A 25,154-nucleotide genomic window follows, 5' to 3' on the forward strand; every position below is an offset into this window, starting at 1 on the left:
TAGTCGTAGCACAATGGTGATCGTAACTCCCATACCCAAACATTGACCTAAATGTTAAAAACACTCGAAACAAAGAAAGTTATTAACCAATTTTGTATACTTTGATTCAGAATGGGCTTCGCAGGTGGCGAATAATGACACTACCGCCGTTGATAATCCTACTGCATTGATACAAAAACCCTTAAAATGACAAGAATGAAATGAGCACTGGCCTTAGTAAAATGTCCTTGACTGAAGTCATCGACAATGAAGATCAACAATAAAATCTACTCACTCAAGTTAAAAGCTGACAAAGGCGTCACATTTCATAATTGTCATTACAAGAGTCTGAAATAATGCTTCCACCTCTCTGCATGTAGGTCAAGTGCTGACACACTTGTGTGACAATGTCACATCCACAACTCATTACAGATATCTGGTTCTGAGAATGAGACTCACACGCCTGGATTCAAATAGATATATGTGTCAGTTCCACAATTAAATATGCATGCATATTCCATTCTTTCAAAGTGGAAACTGTACACAGTGAGTGCAAAACTATACTCGGGTTCATTAAAACAAAGTAAACAAATCAGTAAAAGCACACAGTGCTGGTTAGAGTATAGCTCTTGATGTCGCTTTGAAACGTTTGGACTGGTCGGGAGCAGACTCTGCTCGGGCTGGCAATTGGACCAGGCAGTTTAAGTCAAGCTTCAGGTATATCGATAATGCAATAACGTTCAAAAACCACGACTTCTAGTAACAAATTCCCTTTAAATGTTTTCCACAACCGAACTATAGATAGAGGAGATAAGACTTAGTGTGACCGCCTCAACAGTTTCATATTAAGATTTATGTATCAATATGTATATGAGTGGCAAGGAACTCTCCTAAAACGCTGTATGACAAAGGCAGCTATTACATGTTAATGTTCGTCAACTTTCCTTCCATGTCGCGCAATATCCCAACACCTCATCTCACACTTAGCGTTTATATTTGACAATTATGAGGTTCAATAAAACGTGTATGTCCAAAAGTACACAATAAAATTCTATCATGGAGAGCCAACGCATTAATCTTACAACGATCTCTCAAACTGACAGCTATATAAACGATTCAAAGAGGAACGAGAGGGGTAGGCTCTCTTGTTAGATGTGATTCTTATAGTGGGGATGACTCTGATGTCTTGCTGTGTCCAATCAACCTATTATCATTATTATTATTGAAATGAATAAACAGTTATAGTGAGTTTAGTTTTACGCCGCTCTTAGCAATATTCCAGCAATATCACGGCGGGGGACACCAGAAATGGGCTTCTGTGTGGGGAATCGAACCCAGGTTTTCGGGGTGAAAAGCTAGCGTACCTGACCGCCCCATAAACAGTTACATTATACATTAACCATCTCTGTATATCCAACAACTAGTGGAGTTAACGTGGGTATATAAAATCATATAGAATATATAGAGGATATTATATGTGTGCCCATATCATACAATGTTTACGACGCTCGTGCCTAAATATTGGTATTTATTACTCGCCCGTTGAAGATACCGCAGTGTAATAATTTCACTTCAATATTACACTAGTGTAATACCGCTTGACCTATGACGTCAAAATGGTTCAAAGTTGTGACGTCACAATGCTAATGTTGATGTCGCGATTGTACTAGACCTTGCTTGCCTTGAAACCTGAGAGTCCTCACACTGTAGGCAATTTCGCCGCAGTTTCTGTCAATTTATGTTGGCGAGTAATAAACAGAATACTAAACTCGCTTCCGTGAAATACCATTTTCATTAAACTCGTTAAAGATTTAGTATCAAACTCGCTTTCGCTCGTTTGATACCAAATCATTAACTCGTTTAATAAAAATGGCATTACACGGAAGGTCGTTTAGTATCCTCTATATCCCTCGCTCCCGCTCGTCGCCGCATGTAGAACGCAGAAGAAACGTGACTTCACAGAAGAAACGTGACGTCATAGCACTATTATTGACGTTTCGTCATAACACTATTAATGACGTCACGTCACCATGAAATTTTGCCCTAGGGCATGGTAGGAAAAAATATAAATCCGGACGTGTTCGCCCTCGTAGATAATAAATATTTTACGAGATGCCTTAAGGGTATTCCGGATTGAAAGGTTCTGATAGAGTGTCAGCATGTACAAATGGGGAGGGAGCGATCGGGTGTTGGTCCATATCATATATTCTGATGGCAATTTACAACGAGTGTGTAAAATAGTTTTTCCCTATGCCCCGTCGAAATGTCTAGTCGGAATATTATCCCAGTGACCCATGAGTTTTCTAAGGGCGACGGAGTGAGTGAGTTTTAGCTTTCCGCTGCTCTTTGCAATACTTCAGCAACCCGGATTTTCGGCGTGATGCCTTTAGCAGATTCCGGGTTGAAAGGTTCTGCAAGAGTGTCGACATGATTCCAATCGACAGAGTCATGGAAACTGTAGGGTCAGGAATCAGCGCTTTGATTCAAGCTTAGGGTCAAGGTTAGGGGTGGGTTAGGGTTAGGGTTAAGTTAGGGTTACGCTAACCACTAGGTTGTCCTAACAGAGACGGAAAGGGGCGTTGATCATTATCAATAATATTATATATCATTAAATTGTCTCTGTTCCAGCGTCTCATCAACATTGTTAGTCGTAATATGCGAAATGGTTTATCTAAAATGTCCCAGGTGGAATTACGAGATTAATTGGTCCTCTTCAACCCATGCTTCTGGCAAGTGGGACCCGAGGGTATCGGGCGGTCAGTCTCTGTGTCTTTGTAACCATTTGGTGTTGATAGTAGCTCAAAACCATCAGTCATTGGATACGTATATGTGAGACCGGGGTGAATAATTCCCTCGCGCTGTACCATTCATTCGTATAGTTTTTACTAACATTTAACCGTATCGTTTTGACAAATAGTCATTCGTATCATTTTCACAAACGTTCAGGCGTATCATATCGACAAACATTCATTCGTATCGTCTTTACAAACATCCATTTGTATGACATACATTCATTTAGAAAATCTATATGACAAACATCCCTTTGTATCATTTTGTCCAACGTTCATTCGGATCAGTCACGCATTCGTATCAGTCACGCATTCGCATCAGTCACGCATTCGTATCAGTCACGCATTCGTATCAGTCACGCATTCGTATCACTTCGAGCCATGATTTCATCAGTTCTCGTTGACCTACTTCTATTGAACAATGACAATGAACAGATAGCTGTTACATTTCATTATACAATAAGTCACACTTTCTACGTCCGCAAGAGGCGACGCTTTGTTAGTTTTAAACAAACCATACATAATATCAGTCGTGTTAATTTCATCAAGTTACAACACAACAAATCAAGAGTGAAGTTACTCCAGGGAACGGCTCTGATTTCTACCGCAGTCAGCAGTATACCACACGTATAGTATTCCCAGAAATTATTGAGAATCATGTTGCGTCATGTAACTCATTACGTTTATTAACTTCTGGCGTTTTACTTACATAAACATGTTAAAACATCATCCTTTTACAGTCTCAGTCTCGTTTTAGTACTTTGTTAGACCTCCTCGCTCAGCAATGCATGCCTGAATACGCCTAGGCATACTACCCATCAAAGTTTGTAGGTAATCGTGTGACAGGGTATCCCAATATTGGACCACCTCGGCCTTCGTATCTTCAATATTTCTCAGTCCCTTTTGGTTTATTCTGTCCTTCATGACTACCCACACATTCTCAATTGGGTTTAGGTCTGGGCTGTAACTGGGCCAGTCTAAAACTTGAACATTATCGCCCGACAACCACTGTTTTGTGTAGCGCGCAGTGTGTTTTGGGTCATTATCATGCTGGAAAATCCAATCATCTTCATACAATGTTTGTGCTGTCGGAAGAAGGTGACCATTTAGAATGTCAACGTATCTTTCTTTTGTCAAGTTTCCCGTGAAAACACACAATGGCGTCACTCCGCGGGCCGATATGCCACCCCACATGTGAAACTTCGGGCTATGTTTTGGTCGCTGGTAGATAGGTTTGACAGTATCTTTGGTCCAAATTTTCACACAATTAGGGAAAAGCCAAACAGAACTTTCATCCGAAAAGAAAACATTATCCCAATCTTGATTTTCATGAGCCCGACACCAGTTTAAACGTTTTTCCTTTTGTGCATCTTTCATCAACGGCGAGGGAATTCCACGTTTTTTCACCCAATTAAGTCTCTGTAATTCCTGCCTAACTGTTTCATTGCATACCTGAGGACTTCCTCTGCTAATCATTTCATTTCTGATGTTCTCAACACTTTTCAATTTGCCCCTACTCACAATCTGCCCAAGTCTTCGGCGATCCACAACACTGAATTTCCTAGGCCGACCTGCCCCTGCTTTGTGCTCTATCCCGGTTCCTGTTTGAATATTCTTCAAAGTTCTGTATACTGTAGACAGAGGAATACCATGTCTACAAGCTAACACTTTAGCATCAGCCTCACCCCTTTCAAAATCATCTAGAATGAGCTTTCTTTTCTCTCTTGCTGTAAATTCTGCCATGTCAACACAGGAAGCCGTCTGCTCAGACAAGGGAGATAACTCTTGACGTAATGAGCTGCCTTCAAAGCCTTCAAGAGTTGTCTCCCTTATTTAGTATGCTTAGTGCATAGTGAAAGCCCTTTTTCCAATCTTAGCATCATTAGAAAAAAAACAAAGATTTCCTCAATAATTTCTGGGAACACTGTAGCATTTAAAAAATGTACGGGATATACCATTTTGCAAGCATGCCACAAGCCAATGTCATGTGCATGAGAAAAAGTAGTATATCCATACAGGTCTAAAAAGCCTTCCCCACCCACCCTCTAGACGCGGCTTAAACCATACTCAGTCTCCAGAGAAAACTGGGATACGATTTACCGAACGGGACCGTTTCCTGTCTAGGACAGGGTTTGCCGACGAGTAATTCTAATTAGGATATCGTCACTTTAATCATACTATGATGTGGACTGAAAGGTGTTAGGGTAATGTATACAGTTGCTCATGTAGTGTGTGGAAATCAAGACCTCGAACGAAGAATTTTGGAGCATACACACAAAATCTGTGATATCTCAATTGCCGTATGAGGCTAACAAAGATAGATGCGTGTATAACATACAATTTACTGTCAGTAACAGTGAGTGCGGCTTGATGCAACAAACAAACCTGGTCAGGCCGAATTTCACCATACACCTATACAGTTTATTTTAATGACGTTGTCTGTCCCCCGGATGTGATGTGGTCATGAAACCCGTGCAAATCATGCTGAAATTTGTAACATCCGCTTTCGCATACCTCATTTTTTATTTGCTTTTATATACGTTGTCACAAGACTGATTGTGGGGAATTCCCGATGGTCTGTTTTTATGAATGAGTACAAAATGTAACACTATAAAAGAATATCGTAAAGGTTGATCACGCCAGTTTGTAATGAATACAGTGCTAAAGACAAAAGGTCTGTGAAAACATCGAGTCTGGACCAGACAATCCAGTGATCAACAACAGTGAAGACCAATTCTAACCCGGATCTTCACTGGTAGGATCCTTGGCAGGACGTGTTCACAGAGCCTTATGGTGGCTGTAATAGGCTACTTGAAGGATGCAGTGGTCAGTCTCGGTCACGTGCCAATATGGCGTCATAGTTCAGATATTTTGTAGTTCCATAATCATCATAGCTGTCACTGGATTGTCTAGTCCTGGTTTGATAATCATGAGTATATTATTCATATGTGTGAAGTATTGCTGAGCACACCATCAAGTCAAAACATTCGTAAGAATGATTGGCAGGTGTCATACTATTCCAATTACATAGATCAGTGCTCATGCTGTTGATCACTGAATTGTCTGGTACTAATTCGACACTTTACATGCCGCACCATACAGCTGGACCTCCTTTCACGAAGCAACCATTGCTAAGGTTAATCTCAGGTGCCATTCTTTAACATTGCACTAAGGTTACCTTAGTGTTGCGTCATGGGACGCCCTGGACTATAGCTGAAATGCGGCGTAAAACTAAACTCACTCACTTGACATCTAGTGAATGTGATCAGCAGCGTGAGCATCGGTCTACTCAGTTGGGATTCGGTGACATGTGTCAACCCAGTCAGCGACACCTGGCTACACGGTCCCGTTAGTCGCCTCTTATGACAAGCATGGGTTACTGAAGGCCAACATTCTAACCCGGACCTTTTACGGGCAGATATTATTTGGATGTATAAATAGTTATGCCGCTTTTATTTTTAAAAAAAAGCAAATGTAGCGTGATGTCTGTGCAAACATTTTTAAATGAGAGTGCGCTGAGAAGTAAAATATGATTTTTATATGTTAGATTTGCCTATAGTTCGCCGGAGAACCCGGAAGATTTGTTTAACCTTGCTTGGTAAGCTTATCGCGCAGTCTCTCTCCTCGTTCCTGAACCGTGTTGTTTTCAAAACTGTGAAATAAAGCATGCCAAGATTTTCCTGACGCCTACTGGGGTTCGTTTGAAAATGATATACTGTTTTGCATTTTTATGACATATTTGAAGAGGCTATTTTCGATACACCTTGTTCTTTAAATTCATTCATGGGAATATTGCATATTCCGAATTACTTTCACTTGTGAATGAATAAATTGTACAACAATTACACACTAAAAATGTTATATGTAAACAGTGTGAGCGGTGGAATTATAGGTGGCGGTGCTACCGGTAGACAGTGCGTAAGGTGGGTTTAACGCCGTTTTTAGCAATATTCCAGCATTATAATGCCGAGGGACACCAGGGTGGGCTTTACACATTGTACCCAAGTAGAAAATCGAATCCGGGCCTTCGGCGTAACGAGCGAACACTTTGACCACTATGCTACCACATCACCCTTCACTTGTCGATCCCAACTTATGAGTAGATTTGCTGGGTTGTTCTTGTTCTAGTCTTAGCAAATAGCCGGTAAATGTTTGTTTCTGAACTAAATAACATTCAGTCGACATGTTCGGTTTATCTTATCCTGACCTTGGCCAGGGGCATCTTGATCCACTATAACCCATGTTTGTCGTAAGAGAGTTCGAGCCCATGAAGGTATGAAATGGAATTGGTCTTAGCAACACGTGCTTGTCCAGGTTAGAATTGGTTTTCAGCAACCAATGAATGTCTTAAGAGGCGACTAACGGGATTGGGTGGTCAGACTCGCTCACTTGACTGGGACATGTCATCGCACCACAATTACACAGATCGATGCTCATGCTGTTCATCACTGGATTGTCTGGTCCAAACTCGATTATTTACAGATCGACGCCATACATGTAAAGCTGTAATATTGCTGATCGTGGCGTTACACAAAAAACAACTCGTATAAAGCGCCAACATATGCTAATTTGGGGATAAGGCAATACCCAGCCACCCGGGTCATGAAAATAATACTGACAGACACTTATACACACTTTATACAACTTCCTTGTGTTGATTCAAACACAGAAGCATCGAGCTCACTTGATAAGTTCATGATGAAATAATATGGCGCTGTCATGTTGGTCGTGTGTGACAGTCGATCGATTTCGTGCTCTGACCATTTTTCATTTTTAGAAACGGGAATCACCATTCAATCCGGAAACTCCCTTTCCCGACAAGCGTTAGTGGTGCATGAAACGTATATTTGAATAGCATTTCGGATATATTATGGCTTGACAGGTGTTTGAAGATTCAATATTTATACAAAAGAATATTATCTCCAATAAATATTGTTAGTGAGGACATTCAGTTATCAGAACGAATCACTTAACAGACCGGCTCGATGAGGTTTCACGGCATTGGGTTATTCAAATGCATTGTGGTGACAGTGTGGTAGCCTAGTGCTTAATGCGTCCGCTCGTCAAGCTGAGGATCCGGGTTCGATTCCTCATATGGATACAATGTGTGAAGCCCAGTTCTGATGTCCCCTGTCGTGATATTGCCGGAATATTGGCAAGACGAGGTATTAAATCATACACTTTCACTCCAATCCAATGACAAAAGTCGCGTGTAAAGGCAGGCAAGAAAAAATATAACATACTCGTTGACACAGCAAAACATTAAACCGTTTTCTTTGTTATCTTTCAGCCTGAATTCGTTTAAAGTCTTTGGACTGTGGCAATCAGAGCGTGTCGGAAGATTGATGTTTGTCGGCAAAGACTCCCAACTCATACAGGACCTGCCGCAGGTCGTGACGTAGTGGTGTTGACAATAGAAGCGACTTCCCCGACCTAGTTCCAACTACCAATCAGCATCCAGTCTGCTCGTGACGTGTAGAGGCATGTTTCAAGTCCCAACACCTTATAGCGAAACAGTAAACACTCGCTTACAACGGTGAACGGTGTTCAATATTAACACGAGCTGTGATGAAGAGATGGGCGGAGAGGTAATGACTTAATTAGCCTCAAGTTGACACATCTGGACATAACATCTATACAATGTGTCAGCATACCTGTTGCAATGGCAGGGCGCAAATGGAGGTCGAGTTTGTTGTCAAACTGGATTTCCGCGATTGAACGATAACTTTCCAAGAAGGACCTACAGCCTCGTTGACATAAACAGATTAAAGATCATCATGAACGATTCATGGAGAATGGACCTCGATAGACGGGTGTCGGCGATCGAACATCTTCCCCCACAGATTTTAGACCTACGGGTGGATCACCTACCCGGCCAAGCTCTAGATAACCTGGGAATGATGCTGTTTAACGAAGTCCGGGGGGTGGCTGGCAATTGGGAGGGGGTGGCGGAGGAGCTGGGTATCAGTACAGCAGCTGAAGTGGAGCAGATCAGACGCCATGCTCAAGTTATTCAAGTGTTTCCAGGATGCCGCATGCTCCGAGATTGGGGCAAAAGAAGCGGGAGCACGGTCTTCGTCCTTCTGAATGCATTGAGACGTCAGAATAGAGAAGACTGTGTCGATCTAGTCGTCAAAGCATGCAAAGGTACGTGAAAACCATTCCTCAGGGATCGTTCTTAATTTAGGGGTGATGATGATGATTATAAGGGGGTGGGGTGGGGGTGTCATCCATCTTGTTCTGGCGAGGTGGGGGTAGGGTCATTTTGGTGGTGGTGGTTGTGGTGGGGGATGGGTGTGTATTGATGGTGGTGTCATCAGTGTTGTACACATGCATTGGGGTAGAGAGTTGGGCGCATCAATTTTGTACATGATGAAATATCTAAAGATTATGCTAAAACATGTGAGAGTGGGGTGGGGGAGTAATTGATTATGTACTTGACATGCAGGGTGGGGTGGGGTGGAGGGATGGGCGGTTGCCAGTCACATTGTACATTGTACATAGGAATCATCATAACCACCCCCTACCCAGCCACAAATATCAAGGGTCCCTAGCCCCATAATAAAATAACGATCATGGTATGCTAAATCAGTTCTATTTCATTCTTAACATCATCTATTTCGGTCGAGAGTCAGAACTGGGTTTTGTTTTGCACGTTCATATTTTATCGTGCTGCAATTTGTAATTTATCAAGTATACTTTTTGTATGTTTGAATGAATATATTTGAACTGTGTATGTGGTTCATATATATTGATTGGTATTGTGGAAATACGTTTCTAGGTGACATCTGTCGTTGTGACTCACGGCCAGACAATGTACAAACACATTTAATCTATAACTATATAGTATTTGATGACTCACGTTTTCAAGCAAATGTACAGTGATTACATACTAACCTGTCACCGTATTTGTGAAGAATTGTCCAAAGCAATGATCTTTGTTCTTATAAATTCAAATTAATACAAACATATCGGTTGCAACATATTACGAGTGAGTGAGAATGCTTTTACGCTGCTTTTAGCAATATTCCAGCAATACCACGGTGGAAACACCAGAAATGAACTTACCATATTGTACCCATGTGGGAAATCGAACACGAGGCTTCGCCGTGACGACCGAACGCTGTGTCCACTTGGCTACTCACCGCCTTCATACAGTACATTACGAAGGCTGGAAAGTACTGGAAAGTATGTCTGTTATTAGATAGTTTGATATGAAATATGCGTTGGAAATGGTCACTCGATGGTTAGCAAGGTCAAGAAAGTCTATGCTCCTAGTAACGTTTGGCCGAGCATACTGTTGTTGACATGTTTCTTATCCTGTACAGACAACGGCTGCGTTGTTATCCTGGGCCCCGTTCCTCAAAGCGAACGTACACTACGACTGTCTTACGACTATGTTAAAGTATGAGAGTTACGATCACCCTATCGATACGACCGTTTTGCGGAATGGGGCCTTCGATCAACATTTTTTCTACGAAACATGAATAGAACATAACTATTTCCGAAGTTTTTGATTGAAGAAAAAGAACATTTGACAACTTTCAGAGTTAAAGCATTTGGAGAATTGCCTTGCCTGTGCATGTGTTACTCATGGGTGCCACCGCTGAACTAAGAAATGCTCCCACGTTCACTAACACCTTATACATCAATATTTGATAGTGATTCATATTACACGTGCCCGAGATTTAGACGAATTCCTACAATAGACTGTGCTTTCACTAAAGATTTCTTGTGGTTTTGAAAGTTTATTCTGTTTATGAGTAAAATGTGCTTGATGACGCTTGATCTCCCTCCATCATGGCATGCAGCCTTTACAAAGAAAACTATCGACCTGACTGCAATTATGTTGTTGCTATTTCTCTCCAAACAGTATTGTCTTCAAAACGACAGGTTAAGGCAGTAATCAATGTATAGGCACAATTTCATAAGAACAATCGTTGCCCATGAGTCATCCATATTATCAATGACACGCGACAATGCCACACCGATGACATGAATTATTAATGCTTCTCCTCATTTCATTGTTTCCTTTGGGTTCCCTACTCCCAATGAATATTCCATGAATACTTGCATCTTTTCAGACATTCTCAGTTAATTACCTCACGAACTAGAAACACGTTCCTCTTGTTTATTTTTATTCACAAAAACATACCCGAAGCATGACCAGATAGTGCCCTATCTGTTGATAGGTTGATCTGAGGTGATTATCATCAATAAGAAGTCTAACCACCTTGACATATTTAGTTACACACAGACTCCATCTGATGCGTTAGTTCATTGTGGTTTTGATACACTACATATTTGTCAGTCTGACCTGCTTTTTCCTGTTCTAGATAGTTAACATAAACACATTTCTTAGAAAATCAAACAGAACTTAGTATTAGAGTAGTTTGTAGTTCCGGAAATGACGAACTGATGACTTACTTTGAATGTAATATTCTCACTTCGTTTTCCTCCCCTGTATAACCATTGTGACAGTATGTCATTACTCAATTTTAAATTGTCGACATCATTGTCCTTTGGGAAAGTTGAATGTAGTTTTGTATGTAAAGAAATTGTGTTTGCCCGTAGAGTTGGACAAATAGTGACTATTGAAAGGCATTTTGGAATACTCTTGCAGTTGTGTCAGTATAGCCTATTCAAAATGAACATGAAAGTAACAGAAAACAGCACTTCCTGCTTAAAAGGAGAAATACTGATTTCAAATATCTTTTATGAACTAAATGTAATGTCCAGTATCCTTGTTTCATTGGACATGACAAATAGTTGCAATGTACACCATCTTATTAGTACACGTGTCCAGTAGGGTTGATCAATTCAAATTGTGGTCAAATTCGCTTTACAAATCACACATATTTTTCTATGATGTAACCCGTATTGTTCCATGACCTTCACTGTAAAATACAATTCTGTATCATGGAGCTTAAAAAATTAATCCATTTTACCAACAATCTTCACGAAGCATTTGTAAAACATCGCAAAAGGTCTAATAGGATTTGGTATTGCCTTAACCACCAAGGGGTATATTATACGCTAGAGTGACAACGGGCCGAGTTGGCAGGTAATCGCCATTAGCACGCACAATAGACTGGATGGAATTGACGAGCTGTTACTGACATCACTTCCTGGTGTTCATGTTGCAGTTACGATAATGTTAGGCAACGTGGGACAGGAAGCAATTGCTGGGAAAGGCTATCTCATTGATTCCTTTATGCCGCTTATTATTTGAGGTTAAAGAAACAGTGCAAAATGAATATGACGAACAGGCCTTTTTTCTAAATTAGTGGTGGAGGGTATTGTTGTTTATATTAATGGTTATTTTTTTCTAGAATAGAAAACTATGTAGGATTTATATTGTTTGCAATTATTATTGAATGTATGAAATGCATTGCATAAATGTGGTACTTATCTCAGATTTTACCATGAGTGAGTGAAATGACATCAAAGTAGTAGTATATGATTTTGCTTTAGACTAAATGACTAAATGTGGACCAACCGTAAATGAATCAATCCGGAATGCAAAGTAGAGACGACAGGGTAGGTTGTGTATGAACGTGTACCCCTCCCCCCCCCCCTCCCTTCAACACCACCACCACTACCACCACTACCACCACTGTCTCTCTCTAGCTCTGTGTTTGTGTGTGTGCATCTATCTGTGTGCTCACTGTATAGGGAGACCCCTGCATGCTACACCCTCCCCTCCTACCCGACCCCCTCTTCCGGGTGCAAGGGTGTGTGGTATTATGATCGTGTACTGCAGCAGTTCGGTTGACTTTACTGTCTGACTCATCGAGACAGTGGCGGCCTACCGTTTACAAGAACATTTAGAGTGAGTGAATGTGGTTTTACGCAATATTCCAGAGCAATATCAAGGCGGGACAATACTACGAAGAGAGGAATTATATGATATGATGTTTATGATATCAGTGAAGATCCCGGGGTAGAACAGGCCTTCAGCAACCCATGCTTGCTATAAAAGGCGACTGTGCTTGTCGTAAGAGGCGACTAACGGGATCGGATGGTTAAGCTCGCTGACTTGGTTGACACATGTCATTGGGGTTCCCAACTGCGCAGATCGATGCTCATGTTGTTGATCACTGGATTGTCTGGTCCAGACTCGATCATTTATATCCGGAATATAGCTGGAATATTGCTGAGTGCGGCGTAAAAATAAACTCACTCACTCAGTAGTTCAACGTTAAAAAATGTTCGCATAATTGTGTCTGTTTTTCAGCATTAATTATCGATCATGCAAATTTAGTTTCGTAGATTCGATAAATTCGTTTGGGTTTTAAATTCCTTGTGACGCATTTGTTAAAAGCATATATAAGGCACTACCTCCAGTTCTTTCCTATAAGAATCACTTCGACTGTTCATACATGAGGTCCAACAATAATACTAATACTAATAATAAAGATTACTAATACGAACTCTAAGAGTGAGTAAGTGAGTTTAGTTTTACGCCGCTTTTAGCAATATTCCTGCAATATCACGGCGGGGGACACCAGAAAATGGGCTTCACACATTGTGCCCATGTTTGGAACTGAACCCGGGTCTTCGGCGTGACGAGCGAACGCTTTAACCACAAGTTACCCCACCGCCCCACGAACTCTAAGAGACTACTGAATTTAGTTAGTTATAACCGAAGTTCGTTACACGCATTTCGGCTTAACTCTACAGCAAGTATCTGTTACTAAACTATTTCGTCACAACCGAAGTTCATAGTAACCGTGCCCGTTTTCGCATTAAATGCAGTTGAACGTTTGAAACATTACGGCCTTCGTTTTAAATTGTACTTCGTGTTTAAGATACATGTGTAAGGACACCATTGAACATATTTATTTTAAGGTACATGCTTATAATAGAGCCTAAATACACATTGCAACCACAGCGTGTATAGCAGATTGCTCTTAAAGCCAGAAGTATGACCACGCCCTGACTCTAATTGCTATCAGTTGACTGCGCATGCCACTCCGAATCAATGATTTACCTGTTACTTAGCAACAGGGATGCCATGTCGGCAGCTGCCCCGTTAAACTGCTGGATGGTGCGACACATACAAACACAATCAATAGCATTAATAACGTAGTGAAATGACTCATACCCTGTACATGCATAGACAACATACTTGCCGGAAACCATACAATGAAGTGTGTAACGGGACCGAAAGTAAAGCGTGACTCAGTCCATGTTGATTTGAGTAATTAGTAAGACACCGAGGTTAATGAGTTTTACAACATAGCATTTATCAACCTAAGGGTATACGTCTCGCACTGTACACATTAAAACACAGATGTATCGCGGTCAATGCACAGGCAATCTGAATTGATTCCTCGGGGGTTGGTTCATACACGGAACTGTCGACTGTGTTAAAGGCACGTGGATGCTACTGTCACAGATATGCGAGTTTATTGAAACGAGGGGTGGGGGTAGGGTGGGAGAGTAATGGAATGAGAGAGGATTGAGAGAGGACGGAGAAAGGAAGAGGGAGAGAGAGGGGGGAAAAGAGGGAGTGGAAGGAAAGAGCGAGAGGGTAGAGCGAAGGAGGTAGAGAAAAAGAGGAGGGAGCGAGAGAAGCATACTCTGATATTTGTATACACATAATACCTTAATATCAGACATACGCTTGAAAATATGCAGCAAAAAGAAAAAAAATACGTTTAACCAACAACCTTGCAATTATAAACACCCTGCATCCACTATAAGTATATCTTCAGCATGAGTACAGAACAAAGCTCTAAGACGGGTATGTATGTATGTATTAATCTGAGGTCGTTTCACGATGCAGCCTTTACTAAGTATCACTATAACTCCCATTCTCTAACACTGAACTAAGGTTATCTTACAATCGCCTTAGTGCTTTGTGAAAGGAGGCCCAGGTGTATTAGCGTACTATGCAAATACCTGGTCGGTGGGGTAAGGGGGGGGGGGTAGTCTAGTTGTTAAAGCGTCCTCTCGTCACGCCCAAGACCGAGGTTGGATTCCCCACATGGGTGCAATGGGTGAAATCGGCGTAAAGCCAAACTCACTATACAGAAACCACTAATACCAAACATTCGAGCATTTAATGAGACATCGTATTCAATTCCATTTTTCCCGATTAACAAGCGCGCATGTACATCACAGTATTAAACGCCCCGTAATTTGTCATACAGACCAAGAAATAAATATACCCAATACGCCCCATGCAACTCTATAGTGTGCGGCAGTTAGCACGACTTCTGGAGAAAGTCTCTTGGCTCTTTTCGTTATATCTCATGAATATAATTGATGAAGCAGTTCTGTATGTAAGATATGTTCATTTCGGAGAATATATGCTTGTGTAACTTGTTCCAATACAACAAACACCATGTTGGTTCCTCATGTCACATTGGTTATTTGTTAAGGAAACTATCGTTTTACTCAACATTAAGCTTGAAATTTATGACATATTCCCAATGCATATGTCTCAATGCAAAACGTCTGCGCTACAAGCAGTACGACCCGTATGATAAACTGACACGCTGATTTGCACTTTATGTTGATCCTGTTTTTTCTTCTGCATTTTAACTGGTACGAGTGTTGACAGGATACGTGTATTTCTTTGGAGACCTATTACAAGCATGCACATTCATGATAAAGATACAATGCGCATGCATACAGTAACAGCTGTCCATGCTAGTCTGACTAGATGAGGTTATGTGAGAAGTGTATTCATATTAACAGTACATACCAGGAACCTGGGAGATGGCTGCGGACGACTGTACTAGATCTAACAATTGGAATTCTTTATTTAACAACAGTAAGTATGGACCTTTTAAATTACACATGTATGGATAAGGATTTGTATGAAAGGAGATTAATTCAGTTATACAACTCAAGCATGGGCGTCCCTTATTGGTCGGCTGTTGTATGGTGCAATCTCATTGAATTATGGCTCAGATCAGCATGAACACTGCACTCCGTGCCAACCCATGTGTTATCCCCTTCAAGCAAGCGTGAATGGGGGTAACGTGAAGTACCATGTTGTGTTATGACGGGATAACGGGTTTGAATCATAGATCTTCCGCTTCCCTGGCAAACGGAATATTCACTGTGCCAAAAAGGCTAGCGGAGTATATGTATAGCGTATCTGTGATAACATGAGTGGACGCATGTGAGGCCTATTTTTGCAGTTGTTATTCCAGTATTTCGTTTTATTCGAACAAAAATATCCGAATTGCATATTGTCAAAAATGTACATAGAGTATGTTTAGCAGACACATTATACCACGTCGGATCGCGTATAGCTTTAGGTGGATATCAAGCCTCACTTACTTTACTGCGGAACAATGTCATATTTTGTTATATGATATTGGTGTTCAATATTTAAACGGACATATAGCATGAGTCGCGTACTGCTTCCTATCACGGAGGTCCGAATTTCGCTGTGCAGAGTTTCGTCCTCATGATTATCGGTATAAATACAAATTAACCCTGCATGTCGTTCTGGATTTGTCGGTACGATTCCTGCACGCTTGGGTTTCAGCCGAAAGTAAATAACTTGAAATATCTGCCTTTACTTCGGGTTTCCCTCCCACTTTCGGCAGACACGCCGTGATGTTATAGTATAAATACATTTCAAAGCGGCGATAAAACCCAACCCAGCTCAATTCCGTGTTGTCTCAGTTGACTTTAGCGTAATTGTTTAACACGACAGCCATGGGTGAGGACATCAGGAAATTGTAATTAATTACAAATGTTATGGCTTAAAAATTGTCAGAATAAAATGTCACTAACTTTATGAATCACGAAAATTTATGAAAACACTTTTACGCCTATAATCGAAAGGAAATAATGTTTGTTGCTTTTTCCTAGTCTGAACTTCGTTCCTTACAATTTAGTCTAATATTTACAACCTTTGATTCAGAATTTCTCAGCTGATATGAAATGTAACACCAGACAAAAATATTTCTTTGAGAGGCATTTTGAAGTGAAGATGAAGGAAACCAAATCTTCTTGCTTGATAACGGCGTTAATACCTGTCTGTACTGAAATAAATTGCAATAAAGACGTTGGCTATTTATAGAACTCGGTTTTCTTTTTAAAAAAAATCCAACAAAACAATAGATGTTCAGAATATCAGTGGGAAAAGATTTCTTATTGAGTCAATGTGCCACGAGGGGAAGTCGAGTGCGAAGGACGTGTTGTAATGGGTCGGGATTGGCGGGATTGAGAGGCCTGGGAAAAAGAATTGTCATGTTCATGTACTTTACTAAGCATATTTCACGGAAATGTGTTACCGAAAACGTTCTCGTCTACACAAGCTTTCCCCGAGAACACCTCTTGTCAAGGCCACTGATGTGGTTTATATTCATATGGACTTGAAACGCTGACGCTGAAGCAAGATTCGGGATATACCGGATGTGACATTCATCCAACTCGTATTAATGACCAAGAAGAATGTTAAACCTCGAAGCACAATAGACCGAAGCGGGAAGGCGTAGGTGTTTAGACAAAATTGTTCACCTTTGTGGTGTTTATTAGTGTTTCTCCTTAGAATATAATTTACCATGAATTTTTCGATCAGGATGGACGAGTTTGAGTGACGTCTAAGCACATGTTAAACTGGAGGGGTTTGTACGCATAAAAAATATCTGCCTCTTCAAAGTTCCTGTAGCAATGTATCAAATATACAGGATATGTACTGGTCACGCAAGGAGACCAATTATAAAATACAAAGCAAAGCGTATTATTCCAGTGGCCAACTGACACTTGTCAGACATCTGCTGTCACTGTGCGTCTGTTTTACATCATCCATCCATCATCCGGGATTCGAACCCGCACCCTCAGCGTCAGACACCTAATCGCCAGCACACAAAGTCAGCCGCCCAACCCGCTCAGGGTTATATCAGTTGTCACGTACATTACCATCGGTTAGCATGTTAATCACTATCAATTTGCTCGTGATTCACTATCGATTAACACGTGAATCACTAACGATTACCATGTGATCGTATATCGGCTAGCATGTGATTCACTATCGATTAACATGTGAATCACTGTCGATTAGTATCAGTTACCTCGCACATAACTATCAATCAGCATTTGAGTATCGATCGGCTCGTAATTCACCATTGATTAACATGTAAACCATTATCGATTAGCATATGTGAATTACTGTCGATTGGTATGTGAATATCACTTTGAGCATGTGAATCACTATCAGTATGTGAATCATTATCAGTTAGCATGTGAGTCACATTTATTTTGTCACTATAGACCATCTACTTTAAAGAAAGACACATATTCATTGACCTATGACTACCTTTCATTTTCCGGTTCCAAAGTTCAAGGTTTAAATTTATTTATTTGACAAGGAAATAAATCGACGCATGTACAAACAACACGTGATACAAATTCACCACCATCCATTTAAATTATGTCCTGTTGATCTGAGAAAATTCAGTATTTATGACATCTGTTTGAAACTCTTTACAGAAGTGTACACAATTGTTCTTAAGTACCACATTGTCATTTCTGTCACAAAAGATGCGAGTTATCATTTCTGGGGAACAATGCAAGCGAAGGGCTGCTCCCCGACAGTAGACAGCGAGGGAAAAACGTGAGTTCATGTGACCCTAGATGACCCTTCGGGCGAGTACCAGGTCCTGTGACGTAAACATCCCTGGCTATTCGACACAATGTCTGTTGGCTTAGTAACGAGGCCATTGTATCGCCCTTCTTCAAGATACATCGAGGTTCCTTTGCAGAACACAAGCCGTTGCAACAAGACTGAAAATGAAACTCGGTCTGTTGGTGAAACATTTTTTTCTTTACTTTTTTACTTTACCGCATTTTACAGCATGCATAATTATGTATTCATCGCGTGATTCTCTGCGGAATGCATCTATGTACAGGCAACTCCCAAAGCAAACTTATTTGAATTGATAATGGCTTCATGTGTGATTGGACGTTCTGAATATCAAAAAGTCATATGTCGCGCAGTAGGTATTCGCAGTGTGGCCGAATTGAATAGCTCCATCCCCATACCTAAACGTGCCTCAAGCCTGACAAGGTCAGTCTGACACAAAAGTATGTAATTATATACCATCGTGTCAGTCCCAAACCGTATACAGCAAGCGACCTGGAACGGTGTCTTCTTATTTGAGTGTCTCCCACCTTAATTCGCCAACATGTTTTTTATTCAGACACTGAATGTATTTCACTGGTATGTAGTATTTGCATACCCCATTCAGGTAATAATAGTTATAAATGCACGTGTTAAACAGGTGTGTCTATTCAGGTGTGCAGGGACGTCACTGAATAGATGTTTTTAAATGACCGTGAACTCAACTGAACATTTCCCTTTCAGATTTGCATTCTATGCAGCTTAACGTCAAGATTGAGGACGAAAGAGGACAGTTTAAATACCTGTTGGTGACGACTAAGAAGGATTCTACTCTGGCAGCCAGTCTGGAGAACGTTCTACCGGGTCTTCCAAGCTATGTGATAACAGGTCCCACCCCTCAGATTACTTGGCAAACACCTGCTTATCATCTCAAGGTAACAAGCCACCTTGTCCTGAATGCAAAAGCAAACAAATCATGTCATTTACAACGATAACTGTGTTATGACTAATGCTGTTGCAGTTTTTACCTTATATATTTGAATATGAGGACGTCAAGTACAAATTGTAGTACACTGACAAAATATCAGGGATCACATGCAAGCACATGTGTTCCCCTATTTTTTCAATTTATTTTTCACTAGCTTTGTATTGCATAGCTTGTGAAGAAACTTGGAAAGAAATAAGGGAATGCTTGTCCTTCCATGTGATCACTTATTTTTTCCTACAGTAATATACAATACCTTTGCTTCTACCTGATGTTGAGTATTATTTCTAATAATGAATTATATTATGTTACTCGACCTTGGCCTGTACTGTTCTGGAGAGCTTGTGTTTTCATGAGAAGATTACGTGCTTTCTTCGGTATATTTAAAATGGTGTAGTTTCCGTATTGTAAAATCTGTAGTAGGTATCGAGTTAAATTTCTTTGTTTATTCAGTCATTACCCTTTTCCGGTATATGGGATCGGTTTACATTTTATCCGCGAACTGAGGAGGATTGTCTCGTTGGCTGCTCGAATAATGAATGCATTTCCTGAGGCGGTGTATAAATTACCTCTTACCTCGGTCTTGTAGCCGAGTTTTCATGTCAGACATCAATGGTTGTTATGAGCTGTATAAAGCCTTACGTCACAGAATATAATTGGAAACAAATAGTTTTCGTCATGGAACTGCGCCGATGTAGAAATATAGAATTACAGAAGTAAATATGAAACATCACCGTTGGAGGAAGCTGTCACGATTAGTTGTTGGCACTGATCCAATGGGCGTAAGAGGAGACACATCAGTGAAAGTAACATGAGCAGATATATCACTCAAAATATGTGATGACGTCATATCCTGGCGACTGGAATTGGTGGTGAGGTATGAGAGTGGTTAAACCGTTCGCTCGTAACACCGATGGCTCGGGTTCGATTCTCCACATGTGCGACGCCCATTTCTGGTATCCCCTCAGAATATTGCTAAAAGTGACGTTAACCCCAGCGCGTTTACTGTCTAACGGTAGTTCCGCCACCTACAAGTCTACGGCTCTCACTAATTATATCTTTAACTGTTTTTCTGTGTTAAGTTTGTAAATGTGCTCTCTTAATTAGCTATTGGATTTTTATTTTAATTTTAACATTTTTTACAGGGAACACAGCTGTCAGTTAAGAAAGGTGAAGTAACAGATGAATCTCACAGAAGCGTCTATGGCAGATTTCAGATATCTTCTCCACAAGAACACGTGGCGGAGGGTGTAACTAGTAACCAAGGCTGTGGATTCTACCTTGGAAGTCCTTCCACTTTCACTTCCCAGACAGCACCGCTCCCTTTCAATATACCCGTGGTAGAGGAAGCCTCGACATCGAACAACCTGTGTTCTGTGACTACGCCCAAAGTCCGATCAAACGGATGTTATGATCATTCAGATACCTATGAAACGTACAACAATCTCTCTCAGAGGGAATCTTCCAGACCATTGCCATGCCAGAACTTGCCAAGCTCGTCAAACTTAGATCTAGATTCCTTAAGTTTTGATTCGCCGAGTGGTCCATCACATGTGGACCGTCAAACGTTGTTGAAGAAGCCATCGTACTCAGTGGTGGAAACCTATCCGACATTGGGGTCACTTCCCTCGAGGACTTCACCTAAAGGATATCTGTTTGATCCTGATCGTATCAGATCTGCATCCTTTGAACATGATGATGATGATGATGATACGACATTAATGAAACGATGTGAACCACAGAGAAGGTCAGAGCCTAAGCCAAAAAAGCACTCTCCAAAAGTGTCCGACTACGTTCCTCATACACATCCAGTTCTCAGATTTTCAAACCAGTCCATGCAATCTCGCCAAGAAAATCCAAGCAGTATGGCATCATCCTGGCCTCGTCTAAAGCCTTTGCCATGTGTGAAAAATGAAATATATGTTAGCCATGACAAAATACTCCCATCTTCCTCCTTGCCACAAATGCCCGTGCCAAATGTTAAGCCAATGCCGTGTGTTCTCCAGCAGAGAAAGGATGGTTATATAGATGTTGTGGCTCAAGACAAAGGAGATCTCCGGGGCATGCAGGGGGCGAATTCTCTCCCTGTGTTGAGGCAGACAAGTGAACCCTGTACCAACCCTTCTAGAAGAGACAGTAAGGAAGAGAAGGAGAGACCAAAGTCAGTGCCTGACGAGTTTAAAAGACCTCCTGCACAGTGTGTTGTCTCAAAGGACAGTCATGGCTATGCAACATTTGCTTCGCTGAGTTCACTGATGGATGTTGATGTTGACAGTCGCAGTAGATCGAGTAGTGGTGCATCAGCTTTTACTGTTATAGAAACAGATGCTGATGGATATCTAACGTACAAAGGAAATACTGAGTCCATGACATCTAACGCTGAAGGTGCAATGGAAGGCGAGTGTTTTGAGAGTTCAATGGAGAGCGATGATGACAGACACCAGACTGTGCCTTTAGTGATTCAGCAAAACAGCAACGGGTATTTTGGGTTCTCAGCCTCCCCAAGTGTCAGCTCGCAAGGGTTGCCTGAGGTGCAACCAAGCGGGTATATGGCAATGAGTCGGTCAGAGAGCATGCCCGCAGCAATGCCATCACAGATGAATTCAGAAGGAATCGTGTACGCTCGGTTCGGCGATGAAGATGAAGAAGAGGATGCGTCCTACTTTGACATGAAGCAAATGACACCTTTTGTACCCAAAACGCAACCAGCGAACCGACACTGGAGTGCTAATGATATGGAATACCTGGATTGTATGACTCCTACCTCTCAGTATACTTACATTGATGCCATCTCCCAAACCCAGCCTCGGCCCCTCCCACCGAAACCGTCTCCACCAATACCAATGAAGAGACTGAGGACGTTTCATGACAGACCAATTGTCAGAGATTCATGTGATCTGGAGACAGTGCCTGGATGGTGCCCTCAAGAAACCGAGGAATCGGTAAGATACGTTTATAGTACCGGAACGTATTAAGTCAGAAAAGTCGTTTTTATCTGTGTTTGATTTGGATAGTAAATGTGTGGTGTTTTACACCATGCAGATCCGGTTAGATTTGGTATTCAGGAACCCATGCTTTAATATTACAGCTAGTTGAATGGAGTCTTGAGCGGACAATTCGGTGACATATATCATTTCCATCGATATACGCAAATGGGATGACATATGTCAACCAAGTCAGCAGAACTGTCCACTCAATCCCGTTAGTCTCCTCTTGCGACCACTCAGGTTTGCTTGTTGTTTAATGCTGCAATTAAGCAATATTCCAGCTGTATGGTGACAGCCTGTGAATAATCTTGTCTCGACCAGACAATACAGTGATCTACAGCACGAATACCGACCCTCCTCAATTGGGATACGATGACCTGTGTCAACCAGATCAGCAAGCCTGACCACCCGATCCCGTTGTTCGCCTCTTACGACAAGCATGGTTTACTGAAGACCGGCCCTAACCCGGATCTTTACCGGTTCATTTTGTATATTAGCGATTTATCAATAACAAAAATAGTAGTATCCTGTTTGGTTTGTCAATAAGGATAACATTTCTGTCAACAGATCAGTACAACCATGAGGCATTACCAGCATGAAGATGGCAATTTCATTGTTTGGTGGATTGGGCGCAAAAGACAATATGTCATCACAGTTAGGTAAGTTTTCAATGTATTGTGCAGCGCAGAACGTTTGGTGTTCCAGAAACCGATAATCTCAGATTGGCGCTGATTATGTGTCTGATGGGTTTCATTAAAACACCAAATGTAAATCACTTTGACCACATGTAGATAACTGTATACTATGCTTTTGGTATGAGTTTTGGCCGACGATGTAACACTAGACCGGTTCCAAAAACTCGTGAAAGAAACGTTTTTTATCTTGTAAACGGTTGTACCAGATGGGCATGCTTAGAAGCCTGTTTCGCTTTCTGCTTCTAGATTTTTGTTATTATCATACATGGCAGGAATTTCAAATGTTCCTTTCTTTACTTACAGTCATCTGAATGCACTCCGTAACTATCTCGTGTTCGAGCGTCAGCATGGCATCAAGGTTCGTCTCTACATCTTTCCTGGTGGCAGAGATTTTGACAACCTCAAGGAATTAGTGGAACATTACATGAAGGAAGGACTGAAGGGGCCGGATGTCAACCCAAATGAACGCAGCAGAGGCAAGAGGTGGCAGCAGTTCTCCCACGTGAAACTAAGAAAACCTTTGAGAGTCAAATATTCTCATACAGTGAGGAAGAAGGCATCGTGAATTCTTTGGAGAAATCTCTGGAATCATATTCTGACGATCGTCCTTGACCATTACGAGTCATTGAGACCCCATCGTCCTCGAGAACAAGTGTCCACACAATTCACTCAGAATAGTCTCAGCTTCACATCACACAGTTGCAAGGAAACGTTTGGAAAGAAGGAGGATTCCTTCCTCATTGTGCCAACTTGTGTCTTGCTTCGAACAAGAGCCGGCGACCAATCCGTGTTCTTGGTCGTTATGTTGGTCATAAGGATTGCCACGCGTGGAAGACGGCGTATTTATTTCTTTGAGTTAGTTGAGGGCATGTCTTAAATTCACGCAGAACTGTCTGTGCTATGGCAGGTACCACGTGGTAGTAAAGTTAGATAAAGAAGGACCGGCGTGATTGTTATCTGGATTCTGTTTACACGGATCCATGTGTTGTTGTGCCTTTACAGAAGCTTTCATCACAGATTAGGAGTGAAACAGCACTGAAGGAACTGTTCACACTGTTTTGTGTTGTATTCGTATACATTCACAATTTCAGCTACACATAATATGCATGTTTGAAGGAACACCGTGACAATACGGTGATGCATAATTGAAACTTGTTGTTTATGTGACACTGTGTATATATTTTTAACCTCGAGAGGACACGGGTAACCCAGTTGCCTATTGTCTGTTAGTTGTGTTTGGTTGCGACCCTTAGGCTCAACAGGATTCTGTGATTTAGGATGAGTGAGTGCGTATGCTTTTACACCGCTTTTAGCAATATCACGACGGAGGACACCAGAAATGGGCTTCACATTGTACCCACGTGGGGAGTCGATCCTCGACGTTACGAGCAAACGTTTTAACTACTAGGTTGCGGCAGCGCCCGCCTGGACTTGTGTGAGTGAGATGAGCAGTCGACGTCTTAAGCCAGTGCAATTCATTATCAATGCTTCCGAAAAGCTCAATCCGTATTATGCCATTGTTAGCATTCACATCGACAGCTGCAAAGTATGACAACCTATTGTTACTGCCATCTTTCCACGGCGTGCCTTCGAATTTGGATTATCAACAGATTAATTAATCCTCCCTCAAATGTATGTTTGGGAACAATACAACAAACCGTCCATTGTTGTTGATACGACATACGTAATGCAACCTTCTTTCATATATGAGTATATGTGCTTTATACACGAATAAACACGGAATGCGGAATTTGTTTATTTTTATCCAGTAAACATATCTGGTGTACCAAGGGCCCGCATACGTTTGGTTGTTGGTTAACGCCACAGCAACATTCCAGCTATATGGCCGCGGTCGTAAATAATCTTGTCTGGACCAGACAGTCCACTGATCAACAGCATGAGCATCGATCTCTACAGTTAGGATACAATGACATCTGTCTAGGGCTAGGCACTTGGGAATGTATATTTAGTTTAGGGACTGTGACACAGACAATGATCGTGTGGTGTGTACATCCATATATACCGATGTCTTTGTCGTCGGAGAGCCTTTTCACCCTGGCTATTGTTTATTTTTTGTATCGTCATCATTAGTAATATCGTCGTGGTATGGCGGCTGTATTCGTAATC

General features: G+C 41.4%; 1 protein-coding gene across 2 annotated transcripts; it reads left to right on the plus strand.

The window, feature by feature from the left end:
* Positions 1–8,226: 8,226 nt before the first annotated feature.
* Positions 8,227–24,777, plus strand: LOC137296169 (uncharacterized). 2 transcript variants are annotated; one of them, XM_067827875.1, is made up of 5 exons: positions 8,227–8,915; positions 19,105–19,295; positions 20,491–22,287; positions 22,900–22,991; positions 23,331–24,777. In XM_067827875.1, the coding sequence occupies exons 1-5, from the start codon at positions 8,546–8,548 to the stop codon at positions 23,590–23,592; spliced, it is 2,712 nt and encodes a 903-aa protein (XP_067683976.1). In that variant the 5' UTR covers positions 8,227–8,545; the 3' UTR covers positions 23,593–24,777. The 2 variants fall into 2 exon arrangements, with proteins under 2 accessions (XP_067683976.1, XP_067683977.1); XM_067827876.1 differs by lacking the exon at positions 8,227–8,915 and adding an exon at positions 18,227–18,540.
* The last annotated feature ends 377 nt before the right edge of the window (positions 24,778–25,154 follow it).

This window comes from Haliotis asinina, chromosome 9 (assembly GCF_037392515.1).
Source record: "Haliotis asinina isolate JCU_RB_2024 chromosome 9, JCU_Hal_asi_v2, whole genome shotgun sequence".
Taxonomy (NCBI): Eukaryota; Metazoa; Mollusca; class Gastropoda; order Lepetellida; family Haliotidae; genus Haliotis; species Haliotis asinina.